The sequence below is a fragment of the Acomys minous genome (assembly GCF_964271855.1).
Source record: "Acomys minous genome assembly, chromosome: 6".
Taxonomy (NCBI): domain Eukaryota; kingdom Metazoa; phylum Chordata; class Mammalia; order Rodentia; family Muridae; genus Acomys; species Acomys minous.
This window is the reverse complement of record NC_140487.1, coordinates 124,808,100-124,825,129: the sequence shown is the minus strand read 5'-3', so window position 1 is coordinate 124,825,129 and position 17,030 is coordinate 124,808,100. Positions and strand designations below refer to the sequence as shown.

The window sequence follows — 17,030 nt, the reverse complement described above, 5'->3', positions numbered from 1 at the left end:
TTTGTGCCTGGCAGACATCGGCACCTGGCTTGTTCCTCAGCATTGTCCCTACAAGCTTCAGGCGAGTTCATAGGCTCCTCCTGTCCCCCCATACACATCCCTGGAGTTAGGGTCACTACCCAGGGAGGGCGAGACCTTCCTTGGTGCTTTCACCCCAAGTGTAGAAACAAGAGAGACTCTCCTGCCTCTTGGGTCACAGCTAGAGCCAAGGAGCTCTCACCCTCTGCCACATAGGCTGTCCAGAAGAACTGGGGAAATGAGGTACAGATGCTGGGGAGACACCTCTTGGACCCTCGGTCCTCAGAGCTGCCCGCAGTTGACTGAGAGCCCTCGCCAGTGGAGAGAGGTAGAATCATAGCGAGCATGGGCGTTTGCTTCACCCACAAGGTTATCTGTTGACACACTGGCCTGGGTTTTTTTCCCCCAAGACAGGGTTTCTCTGTGTAGCCTTGGCTGTCCTAGACTCACTTTGTAGACCAGGCTGGCCTCGAACTCACAGCGATCCGCTTGCCTCTGCCTCCCAAGTGCTGGGATTAAAGGAGTGCGCCACCATGCCCAGCTGGCCCTGGATTTTAACGAGGGGCTTCCATGGGACAGTCTAAAATACAGACTCTGCCTCCGAGCTCCCACACATAGTATTCAGAGAAGAGACCCAGGAAGGACCCTAGCATCCCTGCCTGCCCAGAGCCCGCTGCTTAGGAGGCCACTGCTGCCTGCCCATCCCGGTCTCTTCCATCTGTCACCTCCCAGGGCACCTCCTCTTCACCCTTCTTATCTCAACACAGGCGTCCCTTCCTCTCAGGTGACTCTGTCGACCTTCAACATGGAAGGACCACATTTCATCCACTCTGAGAACTTAGCGATTAGCCCCGGGCTCTCTCGTGTATTGGAGTGCACTCCCTGCCAGGAACTTAGGGGATGTGGCAGGATGGGGTTCTGGAGAGGACAGCAGTACAATCTCCCTGAGGTCATCTTTCCTTTCCTTGTACATCTTAGTCCAGGTTTGCTTGCCCAGGGAGGGTGTGGATAGCCCTCACCTGGGTGTGCACCTCCCCCTTACTTCCTCAAGATTAAGCTGCTACCCCCCAGAGGGGTTCTCCCTTCCCTTCTGTCATCTCTTCCCTCCCATCACCTCTGCACTGAGGTACATTTTAAAACCATTTGTCTTGGTCATGTATACATCAGATACAAGTAAGAGAATTAAACCAGTTACACAGAGAATCCGAGTGCCTTTGTGGAGACAGTTCCCTGCCCCAGCCGGTGCACACAGGAGAGAGGGGAGCCAAGCAGAGCTCCTCCTGGCTATGCCTCTGAGGAGCATGGAGGCCACTGCAGCAGCTACAGACAGATCTCAGCCCTGGCAGGCGTCCTGGCTGCTGTGATCTCGGCAGGGATGTTCACAGAGGTGCCCTCCCCTTGCAAGAGGATTACAGATGAGATTTGCTGGCACAGGCCCTGGTCTGAGGACACAGCAGGTATTATCCCTGCTTTAGAGATTGGCTTTAAGGAGCAAGTCCTCCTGGGACAGGGTCCAGAAGGTTCTGGCAACCGTCACTGATTAAGTCCTGCTGGCCTTGGCGGAATGATGGCCTTCAGACATTTCAGTTCCCTCGCATCCTTGCTCCCAAAGCCCCCATATCTTGGTGCTTAGAATTCTACCCTCCAAGGTCTTGGCCTATTAGCGACTTTTCCTATTGCTGTGACAAGATATCCAACAAACGCAGCATAAGGAGGAAGAGCCGAGTCACAGTGTCAGGGGGTGCAGTCTGCCATGATGGGGAGCTTAGAGCCACTGGTGAAGTTGTGTCCACAGGAGGTAGAGACCATTGAATTCTGGTGCTCAGCTGGCTGGCTTTCTCCTTCCTCTCAGCCTAGGTCTCAGCCCTTGGGATGGCTCTGCCCCCATTCAAGGTGGGTCCTCCCGCCCAAATTAACCCTCTAGAAACTCCCTTACATACATGCCCAGCCAGAGGTTGGTTTCCAGGGTGAATCTAAACCCCGCCCTCACATTCAAGGCTAACCACAACACCGCGTGTCACTATTGTGACTGAAGAGCTGAAACGCGCACTTTGCTTCATGTAAAGGATTCACATAGCTGTCATGTTGAATAGCATCTCTCTGTGGAGATCCGGATGCTTCAGGGTGTGGGCCAGCTCTTCTGGGGCAGGTGCAGGAAGCTCCGGGAAGCCTTCCTGCTGGCTTGGGAAGGACAGATGTTTCAACTCCTCCCCATGCCCTCACTCCTAATGCCCGGACTTCTCTAAATGGAGTGTGTTGTGTACCACACCCTAGGATAACAGGTGGCTGATGCTTTCCAGGAAAGGAAAGTCAGTAGCAAACTGCTGCTTGGAGGATGCGGGGGCTCCCTATCTGCTGCCTCCCTGTGGGAGGTGGGTCTCAGAAAACAGTGTGAGGGGTGTTTCTTCTACGGAGGTGAAGGATTCTTCCAAGGGGGAAGAGCCACATGTGCCCAGAGTCAGGGAAGAAACAATCCACGTGCAACTCAGACACGTGCCCCGCCCCTCACATTAGTCACGTGTTCATTCTGTGGTTTCTGTGTGCCCATGCTGTTGTGGCCCCTTCCTGGCCTTGCTTAGATAGACAGTCATGGTATGTGAGAGTTGAGGAGATCACAGAGTACCTGCTGTATTTAGGGAACTTTTTGAAGGACCGTGTAAGGCCTGTGTTGCCCTATCTGATGGGTCCGGGATCAGTGAGGTCTGGCTGACAGGCCACATCTGGCTCAGGCCTTGTCTTCAAACAGCCTAAGAGCCAACTGTGAGTTTTACATTTTGTCAACCTTTTTTTTTTATTGAAAGAAACAATAACACTTATGAGATGCGAAAATCACGTAAAACTCACATTTCAATATCTCATTAGGAGAAGCCATATCCATGCGTAGACCTGTCCCCTAAGGCTGCTTTGGCCCCGCAGAGAAGGACTGAGTAGAAATACTAGTTAGTGGTCATACTTTCAGAGCTAAAAAATAGCTAAGAACGCTTACTATCCAGACCTGGCCCTGGCCAGGAAGTTTGCCAGCCCCTGTGAGAGGCAAAAGGGTAGAACGTGAACCCACAGCAAGAAGGTGTGTGCCGTCCCCTCTGGGAAATTCCCATGCTTCTTATGGTCCTCACAGAGAACACAGACTCCCCTGTCCAGGGACCCTGGTAGGTGGCTGGGGGTAGACTCGCTTCCTGCAGAAGCTGAGCTGTGGGAGCTACAGCAGTAAAAGGAAGGCAGCTTGCCTCAGAGCCACCCCCAGCGAGAGCAGGCCTGCACCAGGGATGCTCAGGCAGCTGGGCACTGTGAGTCAGTGCTCTCCGGGAGAGAGAGCAGGGCCACGGGGGCTCGGCCCCGACTGCCGGGTTAGGGAACCTGGGAAGCTGGAAGCCAAGAGGAAGAGCTGGAGGTGTGTATGCACCTGTGAGATGAAAAGAAACAGTGAGACGTGTGTGTGTGTGTGTGTGTGTGAGAGAGAGAGAGAGAGAGAGAGAGAGAGAGAGAGAGAGAGAGAGAGAGAGACAGACAGACAGACAGACAGACAGACAGACAGACAGACAGACACAGAGAAACAGAGACAGAGACACAGACAGACATGACAGAGACGGAGACAGATGGACAGACAGACAGAAACAAGCAGAATGGCAGAGAGAAAGTTGGAGGAGGGCTCCCCACAGTTTCTTCCTTACCTCACCATCCTAACCAATAGTGTGAGCGCTGCCTTTGGCACACCAAGGCAACAGGGAGCCCTGCTGGAGTCTGCCCCGCCAACGCACCTGTTGCTCTAGGTGACTGACTGACTGACACATTTACTTTGGAGCAGCTGGCCTTTGCTGCTGGTGTCTCTGTTACTCCATCTTTCATTTAAAAGTACAAACTGTTGTGTCACTTAAGAGGGGGCTCTGATGCCCGGGAGTGTTAGAGAGAAGCTGCTGGACCCTGACCCCCAAATGTGGCTCTTCTGAGGGCTACTTCTACTGAAGGGTGGCTTTCCTGGGGGCATCTAGTGGTTTACTCTCTGTTTCTGTCTCTCTCAGTCTCTGTTTCTGTCTCTGTCTCTCTCTGTCTCTCTGTCTGTCTGTCTGTCTGTCTGTCTCTCTCTCTCTCTCTCTCTCTCTCTCTCTCTCTCTCTCTCTCTGTGTGTGTGTGTGTGTGTGTGTGTCTGTCTGTCTGTCTGTCTGTCTGTCTGTCTGTCTGTCTCTATCTCTCTTTGTGTGTCTCCACCCCCAACACACATATTTGTTTTGCAATTAGCATACAAAGCAGCAGGTTTCCTTGGGTATTTTCATACATACTTAGTCTTGGTTGCTCCCTACCCTCACTTTCTCCTCTCCCTGATCCCCGCCCCTGTCCCTAATTTCACTCCTCTAGCCCAGGATCTCCCCTTTCATTTCTGTGTCCCATGTGCTCTGTGATAAAGCTCCTCTCCAAAGCCTCTGTATTCTCCTCTCCAGTTTCCCGGCCTCTGCTCATACTTGGTCCCATATAAATACACATATAAAAATTCAACAATGGGATCCTAATGTGAGAGAACCGCAGTGCATGTCTTTCTACGTCTGGGTTTATGTACACAGAAGCGTGAGGCCACAACACTCTCACTCAACCACATGGATGCACACACATAGTCACACACTCACACGCACACAGTCATACACACATACGTGCTCACACATGTACACACACTTACACACACATACAACCACATGCACATTCACACGCACACACACACACTCCCCCACATGGACACACACACATGCGTGTACAGACCTGGATAGAGAGCTCTTTCCAACTACGTCCCAGCCCCCCCCCCCAGATGTAAAGTTCCTCCTGGGAAGGCCCAGGGAAAGCCCTGCAGCCTGATGAAATCACAGCACAAATCACTACAGGCGAAGCTGATTGCTTTTGGTTGAGCGGGTGAAGGGATGGATTGATATATTGCCTTCTGAAATGTTCCGCAATTAATTCCCCAATCAGCGTGGCAATGACTGGAGATCAGTGAAAAGACTGGGAAAGCCAGATGAGAACATGTCATGGCGAGCGAACGGGCCAAGGTGGTGAAGGGGACAGGGGGCACACAGTGGGGCAGCAGAGCTCACGTGTGCTTGCTGTGTCCTCCCATCAAGGATCCTGAGTGTTCCTCCTATCCTGAACACGGTCTCCACCACACTGGTCACACGCCTCTCACCCCGCACACACTTGCCTGAGCAGGATGCCTATGGGCTCCTCAGCGTCCCCAGGAGGAAACTAGAGTCACCCCTCTAGGCATTTGGCATTTTGCTGCTGTCCCAGGGGATGGGACAACCCTGTACCCACCCTCCTGCCCCTAGAACCTGGATGTCTTCCTTACTCTTGCAAAGGCGTCCATTTCTTCCTGCTGACGCCATTGTCTCAGCCCTACCTGCCCCCTGCCTTCTCCAGACCTGTCCTGGGACCCTTGCTGCTTTTCACTCCTGTCCTACGGCTGCACTGCTGCCACAGTGAGGTTCCAAGATACAGATGTGACCATCACATTCCTTAACTTGTCACTGCTCCTAGATAAAGAGCAGCGCCCCCTCCTGGCTGTCACCTTTGGTGATCTTCACACATTAACCAGTTCAGTGCACTCTACACTCCACCCATCGGCTCTTCATAGTTCCTCAAGCCCTGTCCCGCCGCATCCTCAAGCCTGGATCCGCCCCCCCCCCCCCCCCCGCTGTTGTTGCTGTCTTACCCATCTCTTGCCTCAGCCAGCCCAGCCCCCTCAGATGTCTCTGCTGAGAGCCTGTGGCATGTTCGCACATCTACAGGGCTCAGAGACTGACATAAGCATCCTGTTGTTATATCAGCCCTCAGCCCTCATGGCCACACTGAGAGAAATCATTACAGGGATGCCATTTCCCAGTGAGCCTGCGGGCTTGTGAGCGGTGGATATCCCAGTCAGGTCTCCTCCCCACGCAGCATCGTGTCCCTGCCAGACCCTCCTGAGTGACTCTGATGCTAGGACCACATTCCTACGCACATGTTCCTGTCCCTTTCCACGAGAGGACAAGAATCCATCGCTCAAAAACAAGTGCGGCTCTCTTAAAAATCAAAGCTGAACAGACCCTTTGAGCATTAACACATCAGGCCTTTCCAGAATCTCATCTCATTGTGTGTGTGTGTGTGTGTGTGTGTGTGTGTATGTGTGTGCTGAAGTCCTCATCTTGCTGAGTAACACAAATGAAAATGCAGTATTTACTCAACCCATTATTTCCCATACCAGATGTTAGGGACTCTATGTCCTGGATAGGAAGGGGTTGTTCAGTGTCACCCAGAAGCCTTACAAAGATTCCTGTCTCAAAGGCCCTGATCAGAGAGACAGACAGTAAGACAGTCATGGTGGTAACAGACAGGCCGACAGAGTCCCGTGCTCTGGGGCTCCGCCTCCTCAATGCCCACATTGTTAGTGTGCGTGCATGGCTGTGCTTCCCCACACTTTAAGTGCATGAGCCCTGATAGACGTGCATCCGTTTTTTTTTTTTCTTTTGAGCTTCATTTTGCTTATCTGGTGATTCTAGGCAGTTCTGGGTAGACAGGTTATTGGCAGTAGGGGCTGGGGTGGCTGGAGAGAGTGTGCCCCTGCTCACTTCTTTCCAACTTTCACAGGCTGGGTAGATCAGGTGTTTGGCAAATGTACACCCTAAATGTGGGTCTCAAGAAGGTAAAGGCCTATGGATAGGAAGGCCCTGGAAAGGGACGTGATGCCAAAAGTCAGCCTTGTCCATTTCAGCTCTGGAGGGGAGTAAACAGTGAGAAGAGGCCAACAGGAGCCCTTTATTTCAAAGGGGCGGGCACACTTTTGTCAACCATCCATATCTCCCTCCATTTGGCTCATGACATGAGCCAAACAAAGAAACTGCCCATGAGAAACAAGGATCGCACGAGCAAATGAGATCACAGAAAGCCACAGGCAGCTGCTTGCTTCGTTACTAACCCAACACTATCAGAAAAAAAAAATTGTCCAAACAAGAATCAACCTGGCAAGAAATAGGTGATAAAAAAAAAAATCCCAATCTCAAAACTAAAGCATAGCATCTTGCAAACCAGGAAAGTCAGGGAAGAATATACTGCCTTCTTAATAATAAATACATTTTGTGGGCAAGAACTGCAAGGGAATCGCTTAAATTAATTTCCGCTTTGTTTGTTTGGTTTGTACAGGGCTTAAATCCCAGCTGACAGCGATCTGTAAAAGTTCTAACATATTGGAAATCTGATTTTCTTGCAGCCTGAATCCCAGAGTCCAAAATGATTTCTCTTTCAACTCTGCTAATCAGACAGGCTGGGCTCAAATGGACTCTGAGTCAAGCCAAATTATACTTGGTCTTTCTTGGGGTAGGAGGAATTAAAAAAAAAATATGTGACAGAAGCTCCAAGGGGGAAGCTGCCAGCCATTCCTCCCCCGGAGTGCTGCTGTGGGGGGCTATGGGGACGGTCCCTCCGTGTCCTGGGAGCTCTTCTTTCTCTCTCCACTCTACTCTTTCTGGACCATGCCTTAACAAGCCAAAGAAACTGTAAGGATGGCAAAAAAAAAAAAAAAAAAAGAGGGTTGACTAGTTTGGGATTGGAGGTCAAAAGCGAAGGGTTTGGCACAGACTCTCTGAGGTGGAACCTATTGCTAAGCACCCTGAGACAGCCCTTGCCAAACTGGTGAGCTGTCTGTGGCCGGACGTCTTTGTCTCCCCTGCAGATTTACAGAGGGTCCTGACACGCCACCTTGGGTCCCTTCCCTTCTCACCAGCAGGCTCACCCTTTGAGAGCCAAGCTCTGTGTACATATCAGCTAACCACCCCCCAATCCAGAAACAGGGGCTGCAAAGCAGCCCACCCACCAGTCAGCTCCGCCTGGGTGGCCCAAGAACTGACCTCCCTCCCAGCTCAGCCCTGAACCTGAGTGACCCCCCCCCCATCCTCCACTCTGCAGCCAAATCTATCAGCAGTAAATACAAGAAGCAAACAAACAAATACAAGGTAAAAGTAGCACATGGAGCAGGTGGTCCCCCCACCCCCACCTCTATAGATGCACCCTGCTGAAGGATCTCAGCCTAGGCTGTAACAATCAACAGCATAATTTCAGTCCCTGGGTTCTGCCTGGCAGTTCTGAGTTCTCTGGTGCCTCCGCTCCCCCGCGGGGTACACTGCCAGCTGCCTACATCCCCGCTGGCATGTCCCACAAGCCATCTTAGACCCTATGTCCCTGGAGTCCACCCTCCTGCACCTCAGTCTCCCCAGGTCTGCCAACTGTGGCGTGGCCCTTCTTGCTCCTCTCTGTTGCACTGTCTTCCTTCCTTCCTTCCTTCCCTCTTTCCAACTGAACTCTCGTTTTTCCTCTCTCCCTAGTGCTTGTACGGCTGCTATGTTCATTCTTCCATCATCCCCACTTTCCACCGGAGGTGCTACTGGCTCCTTCAGGTAGGTGGCTGGGACTGGATTCTTCTTGCGTCTCCGGTGCTTGGGAAGGGGTCCGTGGAGGGTGCTGAGGGGGCGTGGGGCTCCCGTGCGTGACAGCGAGTTCGGGTTGAGAGCCCTGGTGCGCTTTCCTAGTTTTCAGCGGTGTGTGCCAAAGCTGGTTTGCTGATGGGTCTGGTTGTGAGGTTCCAGAAAGGAGGGGGGGAGCTGGTGGCTGGGGTACACCTTGCTTCTCCAGAGGGAAGAGAGTAGAGTCCCTGGCTTTCTTTTGGTGAAGATAAAAAAAATGGTCAAAAGATACATGTGGGAAACATGCTTCCAGGGATGTTGTAGGTACTGTGGGATTGACTGGGGTGCCTGCTGGGGAGAAGTAGATCTTCCCAGCTTGGGAAGGAGTTCTGTGATTGATTTGTGATGCCTGCCTTAAAGAAGACAGTGGTGTGGGAGCATCTGCCATACTCCTGGAAGGTAGCATGTGTCCGTGGAGCTGAGTAGACAGCCTCTGTCTGTGATTATGGATGAAATAGCTAAGTCTGTGGTGTAACCAGGAAGCCTCTGTCCATGGTGCTGGCTAAACAGCCTCTGTGGTTCTGGATAAGCAGCTTGTGTCTGCGGTGTACGGTGGCAGCCTCTGTCCATGGTGCTGGAGAGACAGCTTCTGTCCGTGGTGCTAGCACAGTGGATCTAAACAGAGGCTACCTAGCCTTTTTACTAGAAGCTGAGGAGAGGACGTGGTTGTGACGGATGACAAGGTTCTGTCCAGCGGTCTGGGTCTCTTTCCAAGCTATCTGCTATGCAAATTCTCTTTGTAGGACCCAGCCCAGTGGGCCTGTCACCAATCGCCTTATTTACAACGTTGCCTGTCCAGGAATTTCTACCTGGGCTTCTCATGGCTGTGGCCCCACTCTCTGTATTTACTTCTGTTCAAACTGAGCAGCACGTGAGGGTTGTTTGCCTGAGGGACCTGAGGGGCCTGGTTGGGAGGAAACTGGCAGAGGAAAGCAAGCTTCAAGCCTCATGCCAAGTGTGCAGAAAGAAAGGAGCCTCAAAGAGCACCAGGTACATAGAGGCCACTTCTTCTGGGGAAGATAGTCTGGGTGGTGTCCACAGGGCTTGGAGCTATCTGGATAGGGAGGCCAAGGCCTTTGTCAGGGCCCTACCACCCTGGTCTCCCAGCTGTAGCCATCAGCCCTTCTGTTCTCCCTCAGTCCCTGGAAATAATTGCCTGAGGCTCAGCACGTTCATTAGAGAGTGACCAATCAAAATATTGCTGATCTACAGAGTTGATGCTTCCCTCACACCAGCCTCCATTGTCAGTTGTCCTGTTTCTGTGTCCCTTGGAGGCTGATGTAGAAGTGTCTGTTTTTCCAATTTCTCAGAGCTGTGTCTTTTTCAAGGTGTTTTACATGGCCATGGAGTGCTACTTTGGTTAATAGAAATTGCTCTAAAGATACTAAGCCATTGAGTGAGAGTTTTATCACTTGCAAAGTGGCAGCGGAGTGTGGGAGGCCTCTACTCCGAGGGTAGCGCTCTGGCCTGGCTAGATCGTGATTGTGGGTCCCTGGATCAGATGCTGAGCTCCAGAAATGCCATGTATTCCAAGAATCCTGCGGCGTTTGGAAATGTCTTCCTAGGTTTCCAGGCTCCTGTCCCTGGCTGCTGTGACACTGTGTGTGTGTGTGTGTGTGTGTGTGTGTGTGTGTGTTTACACCCCTCATTAGAATGCATCATTACCTCATCCTCTGTGCCACACCAGGCCAGGACTCCTAACAGATTAGCCCCCCACTTCCTGGCTTCCTGCTGGCAGTGTAAATACCTCTTCCTTAAGGATAGCCTCCTCCTCCTCCTCCTCTTCCTCCTCTTCCTCCTCCTCTTCCTCCTCCTCCTCCTCCTCCTCCTCCTCCTCATCTGCCTCCACTGCGTCCTCTCAGTCCATCACACCCTCGTGGCTTTTGAATCCCACTAAACTTCCTCTGCTGGAAGCAGACACCTTTGGGCAGCAGGAAAGCTGAGCTCCCTTCTCCGTCGGTGCATTCTGGTGGCTTCCAGATGCCCCTGCAGCAAGAGGGAAAGTCCTGCCTTTCCTCTGCCCACTCACCCCCACTGCTTCTGCGGCCTGGCCTCCAGCCGCAGGAGACACGCCTGGGGTGATTCATGTGCTTGTGTCTAGCTTGTCACACTCCAGCTGACAGGAAGCTGGATTCCCCTACCCTCCGCCAAAGGCCACTGTGGCAGGATCAGCGTGGCCAGCATGGCCGCTCTAGAGCTTCTTCATTTTGTCATCCCATGCCAGGGAGAATTGTCACCCCGACCCCTCACCTCTGGGCTCTCGAACACAACTCTTGCTCCTACTGTGTGATCAGGTAAGAGCACAGGGCTATACCCAGATCAAGCCGCCAGTGGAATCCCTGGGGATGGGGTGCCCAGGCTGAGGTTCCCCTCCCCTGGTCAGGCTGGATGACAAGAAATTAGGAAGCTTAAGCCAAGGCAATTAGTGCAAGGCGTGCCCTGCCCGCTCCGAGCTGGGAGCTCCAACGGCAGCTGGTGCTGCTCAGGGTAAGTCGTTCTAAAATGCTACAACACCAGGACAGCGACATTGTGCTCAGACATAATTTCTCCCGTGTTAAAGAAGACACTGTGAGACACTAGCACAGCTGTAATTTGGTCCAGGTTTTTCTCCAACACCAAGTTCCATGGGAAAGGGTTGGTGGGGGTAGCTCCCCAAGAGAGGAGCTCCCCACCTGCATTCCTCAGTGCTGAGCTCAGAGCCTTGACTACAGCAGGGGAAGAGCCAACACATCCTAAAGGTCACAGCTTAACTGAACAAAATGCCCCCAGAGGGCATCACTGGGCAAGCCTGAAAGCCAGTGGCCAAGAGCATGGGGCCAGCGCCAAGACTCAGCAGGTGAAATTGAGTCATATGGAGTTAGAATTTTTGACCCACCTGGGTTTCTTTGGGGGGGTGGCTGCTGCTTTCTGTCCGTTTGTATGAGTCATATTCCCCTTCTTTGTTGCTAGTGAAAGTTCTGCTCTAGTCAAACCCAAGACACAAATACATGAGCCCTAGAATTTGGGCACTGAAACCTAGCCAGACCCAAGACACAAGTGCATGAACCCTAGAAATTGGGCACTGAAACCTCGCTAGCTCACGGGTACATAAGGTCACTACCGTGACTAACAGGTGTCAACACTATGCAAGACCCTGGGCATCTCGGAGGCGCTTCAGGGCGCGGCCACTTATGCCCAAGACAGCATCCCAGGCTGCAAGCCACTGTGGATCCAGATATGCTGAACCCCATCCACCTCTCTAGCCATCCAGACCCTGAGATCCCAGATAACCCAGAGAAGACCACCTCTGCAGGTACCACACACACTGCCTTGGCGCTCACACCCTCAGCTTGTGCGTCACAGCCGTCGGGGACCCCCAGCTCCAGTGAACTTGATTACTCGTGTTTTCTAAGTGGGTCACTTAGTGAGTCCACAGGGAACAAGGGAAAGGCCTAGAGTCACACGCAAGTCGGGTACAGGCAGAGCAGTGATCATCCTGCCTCTGCTCCCACTGCCTGACATGGCTGTGACCGCAGCTCCCAGGACTGATCCTTGCTAGGGCAAGAGACAGTGCCAAGGGATGAAACAGAGTCAAACAGAAAGGGTCTCCCCATCCGGGCCCTCGGGCCTCAGGCTCCTTGGCCTCCACTATCCATGTCTTTGAGCACGGCTCTCCCTGAGAATGTGCCCCATTCCTGGCTGTGCTTCCCAGCAGACTGCTGGCTTCTTTGCAAATCGTTTCTGCTTCTAATGAGTGTTTTTCTCTTTGCCATTGTTCGCTAAAATGCTTAATGAATGTTTTCTACACATAAGGCGGGGGTGGGGGGGGTGCCTCCACATAGCTGCTAGACTGTTCATTCCAGCCCTGGGGCAGAGGCCGTGGGGATCCTTCCTGGCTCAGCACAGCCCTGCAATACACAAAGGCTTGTGGGAAGATGGACCCTAGGCATCAGAGAGCATAGCGCAGGGTATAAGGCTCCCAGTTCACTAAAGAAGAGCTGGCATCTCAACTCCAAGGTCTAGGACCCACACCTGGGGAAGAGCACTGTATTCTGAGTCCCAGGAGCTGGGTCCCGTTATTACCTGGTCACTCTGAGGACCAGCAGCTGTACCCCCAAAGCTGGCAGGCAGTCAACTCATTTCTTTTCACTCCTTGCTCCTTGTCACCAGGGAGAGGCTCTTCAATCACTCAGCCACCAGGGGCAGAACGATGCAAGATGCCAAGGTTTCCAATGGTCATCCTCTCTGCCTCATTGTGAGGCTCCATCATCACATGCTTCCTTTCCACCCACTAGGCTCGGCTAACACTAAAAATAGCTAGTACAGGTGGGGAGTGACGGGGTATTGTTATGGTAAAATGCCCAGCATAGCCATCTTATAAGGAAAAAAGGTTTATCCTGGTTCATGGTTTCAGAGGTGCCTGTGCCTGGCTACTAGGGTATGAGGTAGACATGATGTCATGGCTTAGAATGAAACTGCCCACCTCATAGAAGCTGGGAGAAAAAATGGGGGGCTAAGGTCCTAATATGTATGCTCCCGGTGACCTCCCATGGGCTTCATCTCCCTAAGTTTCTGCCACCTTCTGACAGTGCCACAGCCTGGGGACCATAACTTTAGCACATGGCCTCTGGGGACATTACAGATTCAAGTCATGGAGGTTGGTCCAGACAAGGAATGCTGGGGTAGCATAGCAATGGGCTGGGTGGTCTAGGAAGGCTTTCTGGAAGAGGATGTGAGTCCAGAGTTGAAAGGTGAAGAAAACGGGGTGGGAAGGGTACCCTCAATGCCCTTTCAACACAAGGCAGGTGTGGGCCTGTGCCCAGTGGTCAGTGGGTTTGACAAATGTATTCTGCAGTAGTAAGGTAGGGGCTAGCATGAATGCTTAAAGTTCCAAGATCCGCATGCCTTGCCCAAGTCTGCCTGGGAAGAGGCTTAAAGAAGTGACCAGCTTGGTATGTCAACCCAAGCCAGGAGGTTTGGGAGAAAATATAGCTAAGCGTCCTGGGATTCACCATCTCTGCTTCCGAATCACAGCAGATCAGGCAAGGAGGGGCCTGGGCATGGTGCCAGAGCAAAGCCACTGTGTGCAACTGAGGCCTGTCGTCCCGGCACTCTGGAGGCTGATAGAAGATGGTCGATAGAGAGCAGGCAGTGTTCAAGGCCAACCTGGGTAGCAGAGCAGTATCCCATCTCTGCAAACAGAAACAATGACACTTCCATGAGGGCTTCTCCAGGGCCACCCATATTAGCAGTAGCCTCCATCACCACCATCCCATCATCATCATCACCACCATCATCATCACTGTCATCATCATCACCGTCATCATCACCACCATCACCATCACCACCATCACCATCACCACCATCACCATCCTCACCACCATCATCATCATCACCATCATCATCATCACCATTATCACCATCATCATCATCACCATCACCACCATCACCATCACCACCATCACCATCCTCACCACCATCATCATCATCACCATCATCATTGTCACCATCATCATGATCATCACCACCATCATCAGTGCTAATAACCTCATTCATCACCACAGGCCTTGTGCTTCTGAGCACTTTGTGGTCCTCTTGAGGGCTGGTACATTGCTATTACCACTCTGTAGGTGTGAGTTTGGGAGAGCATCCAGTACATGCTTAAGCCAGCCACCAGCAGGTCTCAACTTGGTGCCCTGGAGGCATACTAGTGCCAAACCAGACATCAGCTCACCTCGAGGAGCCTCCAGCTATGGTGTCCCTGCTTAGGGAGAAAGGCTGGGTCTACAGGAAGGACAAGCGCCCTCAGGCCAGAAGGTGCACTGTAGGAGAAGGCTACAACCAGCGATGCAGGGGTGGACTGTGGGGAAAGTGAGGAGCCGCAGCAGGAGAGACTGTTGCCAAGGGGAGAGAGGTCCCATTCAGTCTGGAAGATTACAGTCCGGGGTAGCTAACTCAAACTGAGACTGAGAGGATAAATCACCTAGTGAGCTTTGCCTGGGAAGCCAGGATAGAGAGTTTGCACACGGCAGATGGGAAAGGACGGGCAGAGTCATGCTAGCAGAGCCATTGTCCCGAGATGCCTTCTTACCCTGGCTTTATTCTAATGAGCAGCTTTCCCATCTTTCTCTATTTAATGTCCCTTGAATATCGTGATCAGGAGATTAGGTAGACACCAGGAATTTATGGTACTATGTAAAAAAGGAAAAAAGAAAAAAGAAAGAAAGAGAAGAAAAGAAAGAAAGAGGGAAAAAAGCTCAATTCCATTAAGATTTCAGGACCCAGGCCAAAGCTGCACATCAGAGTGGGTAGCATTTGCTCCTTAGATGTCTTTGCTTGATTGCAATTTATGATGCCAAGGCCATGGCTGTGCCCACCTAAAGAAGCTTCCAGAAAATATGGCAGGCTCCCAAAGCCAGCTATTATCCTCTCCGAGGAACGTCGCTGGGCATTTTCTGTTTCCCTCATACAGATCCTTTCCTCTGGGGACAGAAGATATGGGAATGGCTGGCTGGCTCTTTCTACAGTTCCCTTTTCGTGGGTGGTGCTCAGGGGGTAGTGGCCAGCCTCACCTTCACTTTGCAGATTTCAGCTTGCCAAGGTTGATGGCGTGGCCAGAGCCCTCTGAAGTCACGGGGCGCTCTGCTACCACCAAGTGGACAAAGAAGGGTACTGGGGCCAGGACAGCCTACTGGGATCTGGGCTTGAGACCAGCCAAGTGTGAATTCACGTCTACTCTTGCTAGCCTGGAACTCTGGCTGAGGGACTTGAATGTGGGGTGTGCATGTGTGTGCGTGCGTTTGTGCGTGTCTGCATGCGTACAGGCATTAAAGCCTCACTATGAGAATGGACAGAGGTCAGACCTGCAAAAGTCCTACCCTGCTTGGCAGGCTGACCACTGCCAGGGCTTTTAGCCCCAGCAGATTGGGTGGGTAGGTGTTGTCAGGGGCAGCCCCTAAGAGACTGTCTCTCCGTGGGTGAAATTTAACACCTCTCGGATGTCACGGCTTGGTCATAGGCCCCAGAGCCAGGCTTGGTCCACAGCCTTGGGCAAGGATTCCTCCTGTAGTCGTGTGAGCCTGAGCCTCTGCGTCCTGTCATCTGATCTTCTGTTCCCCTCACACACCCAGGCCTCCTTCACTGTGTGTCCCACTGTGACCGAAGCACAGTGTCCCTTATCCCGGCACACAAACTCTCTTTTGTTCTACAGCCCTGGAAGAACAGGGCAGCCTGGGCGCGCTGGAAGGCAGAGACGGGACGAGGCTGCCAGGACTGCATCCCTTGTAGAGGGGAATTATTAATTAGTCTTATTATCCACAACGTGTCAGTCTCTTAATCCTCGGGTCCGCAGAAGGGTTTGTGTCTCTGTGGTGTGTGGTGTCAGCTTGGCTAAGCAATCGCTTTTAACATAAAGGCGAGAACAATGGGCTCTACAGTTTGGTCACTATCTTTATCTATCAGGCCAAACAATTCCTGCCCCGCCCCCTTTGCAGAATACCCTCCAAAGGCGAGGAGAATGCCAAAGCGGCTTAATTTCCCAGCTAGATGGCTTATAATGCAGGCTTTTGTCTAATTATCCTCCTCATGTAATCTTGAGCTGACATCCTGTCCGTAATATCCTAATCTTCTTCTGAGCAGAGGGGAAACTGTGTGATTGTGCTTCACAAAGCGCCAGACGAAAGTTGGCCTCGAGGAAACTCTTACGGTGTCGCCTCTGAAGAAATTCAAAGGGCCGAGGAGGGAACTCAGATGTGAAATGACAGAACCTGAGGCAGCTGTGACATACTCCACATGCGACTGCCGGCAGCTCGCTTAGGCCTCTAGCTGCACCTCAGCGGGTGACACTAGTCTTTGTGGGAATATTCTGGATCTGGCATGAACAAGGAGGTCCGTGATCTGCATCATTGCTTTGTTCATCCCTTAGTGTTAGTGGCTGTTAAGATGTAGGGCTGAGACATGCTACATGCTACAGACTTGTGGGAGATGGATAGATAGATATTTGCAGGCGTGCACAGGTGTGTATGTGTATACAGATAATCATAAGTATGCGCGTGTATACATAGATGTGTATAGGTATCCATAATGCACAAATGTATATGTACACACAAACATCGATAAGTGTGCACAGGCATGCACATATACACACATGTTCATAGGTGGCACAGACATGCACATGTATGTGCATATAGATATGAGCATGGGTGTTCATAGGTGTGCATGGATGTACATGAGTATATACACATATATTCATAAGTATATATGATCACAAGTGTGAGGTGTGTTCACAGGTGTGCACAGACATCCATCAGGTATGCATTGCTATATACGAACATTCTGCATAGGTATGCACATGCACAAACATGATCCCAGGTGGGCATAGGTGTGCACATGCATGCACACATGCTTACAGATGTGCAGGGTATACAAAAATATACATAAGCATACATGTGCGATTGTAGACCTACAGCGATCTTCATAAGCATGTACATGTGTACACAGGCATATGTGGTATTGATATTGATATATTGATACCCACGCCTCCCTCTCCACCTTTCTACT

General features: G+C 51.8%; 1 protein-coding gene across 12 annotated transcripts in view; it reads left to right on the top strand.

Moving 5' to 3' along the window:
* Window positions 1–17,030, top strand: part of CAMTA1 (calmodulin binding transcription activator 1) — an 838,283-nt gene that overhangs the window by 587,565 nt on the left and 233,688 nt on the right. For all 12 annotated transcript variants that reach the window (XM_084784667.1, XM_084784663.1, XM_084784662.1 and 9 more), the window contains one exon: window positions 8,355–8,426. In XM_084784667.1, coding sequence (XP_084640793.1) covers window positions 8,355–8,426 — 72 coding nt within the window. The remainder of the gene's footprint in view (window positions 1–8,354; window positions 8,427–17,030) is intronic.